We start from the raw sequence: 5,000 nt of genomic DNA, 5'->3' as shown, positions 1-5,000 counted from the left end.
AATTCATCCATTCATCTATGCAATTATCATCCCATATACCTATTTATCCATCCATCCATCCATCCATCTATCCAACCATCTGATTATCAATCTATATCTAGTTATCTATCTAATCATCAACCCATATACCCCTCTATTCCCCCAATTTATCCAACCTATCCATCCATCCATGCCTTGGTGCTTTTTTACATTTTAAAGCTTCTTTCGTGCTTCTGTCTGTCTAAAAAAAGCTACAACCTGATAGTATAATTACAAATAATTTACTTCAGATTTTCATGCTAGAGTTTGCAGCTCTTCACCCCTAAAGCACAGTATTGCTCAGAAATGATCATCATTTCAAAACAGTATAAAAATCTTCACTTTATCTGGTTATTTATACGCCACATACAATCCCTGATCAGAGAACAGAGCTGCTGTTTATTTCCCCGATGCGCAGGCTGCCGCGGAGTGACACTGACATGTTGCTTCAACAATCAGGAACTTTATCGACACCTCTGCAGGGAACATCTCCCTGAAGAGCCCTGAACACGCCGCTCCTGTCTGTAAGCCTGGCTGGGAAAAAGAAGAGATTTCATTTCACAAGCTCTTACCAAGGTTTGACATGACTGGCTTTTTTTCTTCACCCCCTCTTCGAGAACGCAGAACTCGTTTCCCTTCGTGCTGATCTCCGTCTCCTGAGTGAACACACACAGGGAAATAAGATTCAAATACATGCTTCTTGGTTTCGCATCAGGAGCAGGAACACCGACAAAAACTGAGGACTGCATTTTATCGCTTCTCTGATTGAACATCGTAATGAGATGGGAATTCGCGAATTCTCAACCTGGAAATACTCGACAAGTGCTTCTTGTTTTTTCTCTATTCACGGGAACACCACACATTTTTTACCTTTAGTTATGACAGACTTTTTTTTAATTGGAAAAACTTTTAGATACATATCAGCAAAAGTATTCGGACACCACAGCCATATGTGGTTCTTCCTTAAACTGTTAGTATAAGATGTCTTTGGATGTCATGCCAGCTCCTTTAAGATATACTTTACATGGGTTGGAGTGGAAGATCTCCTTCTATAGAGCTCTGAACTCAACCTTATTGAACATAAATGATTGTGAACGCTGACTGCACCTCAGGTCTCCTCACCTCACTTATATCAGTTCCTGACTTATTATTTAATATTATTATTATTATTATTATTATTATTATTATTATTATTATTATTATTATTATTATAATGCTATCAGGTTTTTGGGTGTCTCTGGGCATTTTCTGTGTCTGGGCTTCTCTATTGGGAAAGTCTTTCTTCTCATATTGGGATATTTCCATCTCTCATTGTCCCTCTACATGTGGACATGTAGAAATGCCTGTGTTTCTGCATGGCTTGGTGTCTGCTTGCTTGCATGTCTGCATGCTTGAGTGTCTGCATGTCTGCATTCCTGTGTGTCTGCACCAGCATTCAAAGCTCTCACAAGACTGATGAGTCTTCATTAATGGTGTCGCTCTCTAATTACAAATGTCATCTTATGAGGCACATAAACACCCACAAACACCCACGAGACACACACACACACACACACACACACACACACAAACACACACACACACACACACACACACACAAATCAATTTTCCAACCGTCTAACCACAACACCGTTCCACAGCACACCGAACCAGCTAATGGTTTACTCCATGGAGAACCAGGTAAAGCCTGTGTGTGCGCATGTGCGTGCATGTGTGTGTGAGTGTGTGTGTGAGTGTGGGAGGCTACAGATGGTGTTCTGTCTCTGCAATGGCAGACACGGTCCCGCACACGCAGACGCGCCCGCACAGAATGCAAACAGCACGCATACGGATCAGAGGACGGAGTCATGGTGTTGGCTGAAACGTGTGAAGGACTGTGCATTGCTCAAACCTCACGAGCACCAACACACACTTGAATTAACACACACACACACACACACACACACACACACACACACACACACACACACACACATACAGACACTGTGATGTTCTGCCAAGGATGAGAGAAAAAATCTGAGTGGGATCCGATCAGGCAAAGAGTTGGATATTCAAGTAAAACACACCGGGAAGTAAAAATGTGTATGTCTGTAGGTTCTCCCACGTGTGTGTGATCTTTACGCCGGATATATAAGGTGCGCAATACAGGTAAATGTCAGGCTTTGGAGCGCTGTGTTCTTTAGAGTGGTATTTGCTTGAGCGTTATATGCCGGCGTACTGCAGTGGGTGTCTTTGGTGACACGCGGTTATGCTGTGATGAATATTTAACTCCCCCACGTTCCCGACTCAAGTCTCCCGGTGCGCATTTGTCTTAGAGCAAAGTGATGTGCTCCGGTTAACGCCCTGAGAACACCACTGAGAGACGGGCCAGAGCTCGACAGGTCACAGAGCGTCCATACTTCATGGCCGGCTGCGATCGAATTACCTGAGAGTGGTGCAGGAATTACAGCCTTTACAGCCTGGTTGGTTTTATCCGAACCTTCAGACGTGTTTTTTTGTTTTTTAATGAAAAAAAACCCAAAATTCTAAAATTCGGTGTAGATTTACCTGCAACATGAAAGCAGAAATAGTTTACTAATTGTTCTTGATCCTTTAGGTTCGCATTAGGAACGCTATCATGGAAATCCGAGAGCGGTGACTTGATACATCAAACGCACCCCGAGCGGCATCCTAGCAACTGACGCCTCGGAGACGACCCGGCTGAACTGTGCGTTTAGTGCGGACAATGAGAAGCTAGAAGACAGGGTCACTGACACTGGGTAAATATCGCACAAACAACCCACACAGGGCCCTCTTCCTGTCTGTACAACACACACACATATAGGCACACACAATGGCGCACACACACACTGGCACACGGATTGGCACACCTGTGTGTTTGTGTGGGAGGATCACTTCAGAGAACAAACATGCTTTCTGAGCCCAGTGACATCTTTCAAACAGGAAGATGGTGCCATACTGCTTACACACACATACACACATATACACTACATGGTGTGTACCCTTATCATGTCTTGTGATGTTATAAGAGACGGAAAGACGGTTCTGAAAACGAGCTTCCATAGCTACCCTGTACAACCGTGTTAAACTGAAAAGCATCACATGACCGCTGTGGGGAAAAAAAAAGATTTGAGACACTGTGTAAAATGTAAATAAAAATATAATGCAATGATTTGCAAATCTCATAAACTCACATTTTCTATGCGATAGAACATAGAAAAATGTTTACATTTAAATTCAAATGCATTATTTAAAAGGAAAAATGAGGTCATTTTGAATTTAATGGTTGCAACGCGTCTCAAAAAATTTGGGGCGGGGCAACAAACGCCTGGACAAAGGAAATGCTATTCAAATTAACCAGTTGGAAAAACATTTCGCAACTAATGAGGTTAACTGACAACAGTTCACTAAGATGATTGGGTATAATTAGTGTATCTTAGAGTGGCAAAGTCTCTCATAAGTAAAGATGCTCAGAGCTTCACTAATCTGTGAAAGTCACCAATCCAACTTCAGAATAATGTTCCTCAACGTCAAATTGCAAAACAATTGAATAAATATAATACTGTATATAATATAATATAAAACTGTAAGTATCTCATCATTTGCAGTATATAATAGTTACAAAATACAGTACAGTAAAAGTTTGTGTGAGTAAATCTACAAATGTAGATAAATAAATCTAAATCAAATATCATCAGAAGTTTCAAAGAATCAGGTGCAATTTTTGTGCACAAGGGACGAGGGCGAAAATCAATATGTGATGCCTGTGATTACATTTGAATCGAAGCGTCACAGTAATGCTGCAGAAGTGAAGAAAAAAATTAATCGCTGGTTCAGGCTGTAATACTTAAACAGGGATCAATGGAAAAAATAAAAGAGGCTGAGAATTATGTAACATCGGAGCTGTGTGTGTGTGTGTGTGTGTGTGTGTGTGTGTGTGTGTGTGTGTGTGTGTGTGTGTGTGTGAGAGAAAGAAATTAGAGAGAGAGAAAGAGAGACCATGCACACGCACACACACACACACACACACACACACACACACACACACACACACACACACACACACACACACACACACACAATGTTGCACTCACATCCCGAAGTGCACACCTCTAATAGGCAGAACAATTGAAAGAAAAACGAGGGAGGAAGAAAAGAAGAGAAAGAAAAAAAAGCATTTACCTTCTGATCAGCAGGTTTATTAAGTTATTACGCAGACGTCTTTCACTCGTTTTTGTTTTGTTTCTTTCGCATGCCGTTATCCATTATGAATGTGTAACGTCACACACGCGCAGATTTTCCCATGAGCCATCATTGTGTAAAACACACGAGATATAAGAGACGTCTCTGACTCATCTCCGGCTTTGTGTGAATGCTTCACTTTCCAAAACGTGCACACACACACACACACACACACACACACACACACACACACACACACACACACACACACACATGCTCATACACATACACATACACACACACAATCATGCTCACATACCCACTGTCTCTGTCTCACACACACAACACACACATATCTGATCACACACAAACACATTCACAACGCACACACATACCTGCACACACACACACACACACACACACACACACACACACACACACACACACACACACACACACACACACACATGCTCACACATACTCATACACACACTCACACACCTAATGATGCAAATACTACAGTCCATATTACAGTAGGAATATAAATGCCACAGTAGATGCAACAAGAAAGCATCCACCCACACACACACACACTCACACACACACACACACACACACACACACACACACACACACACCACACACACACACACACACACACACACACACACACACACACACACACAGAGACACATACATGTATGCACACACACAGCCACAGACACACAACTTTCAAAAATTCTTTATGTTTCTGTTTTAATTCCAGATGCCTCCAGTTCACACACACACACACACACACA

General features: G+C 42.0%; 1 protein-coding gene across 5 annotated transcripts in view; it reads right to left on the bottom strand.

Annotated features, from left to right (window-relative positions):
- Positions 1 to 5,000, bottom strand: part of rimbp2b (RIMS binding protein 2b) — a 92,754-nt gene that overhangs the window by 71,652 nt on the left and 16,102 nt on the right. For 4 of the 5 annotated variants that reach the window (XM_083554090.1, XM_083554092.1, XM_083554088.1 and 1 more), the window contains exon 2: positions 591 to 674. The exons of the other annotated variant lie outside the window; for it this stretch is intronic. Coding sequence is in view for 3 of the 4 variants with exons in the window: in XM_083554092.1 (XP_083410218.1) it covers positions 591 to 674 (84 nt within the window). In the remaining variant the exon portion in view is untranslated. The remainder of the gene's footprint in view (positions 1 to 590; positions 675 to 5,000) is intronic. 5 annotated transcript variants of the gene reach the window in all.

This window comes from Silurus aristotelis, assembly GCF_946808225.1.
Source record: "Silurus aristotelis genome assembly, chromosome: 11".
In the NCBI taxonomy this organism is placed as follows: Eukaryota; Metazoa; Chordata; class Actinopteri; order Siluriformes; family Siluridae; genus Silurus; species Silurus aristotelis.
The sequence above is the reverse complement of the archived record's forward strand: the minus strand, read 5'-3'. Positions and strand labels throughout refer to the sequence as shown.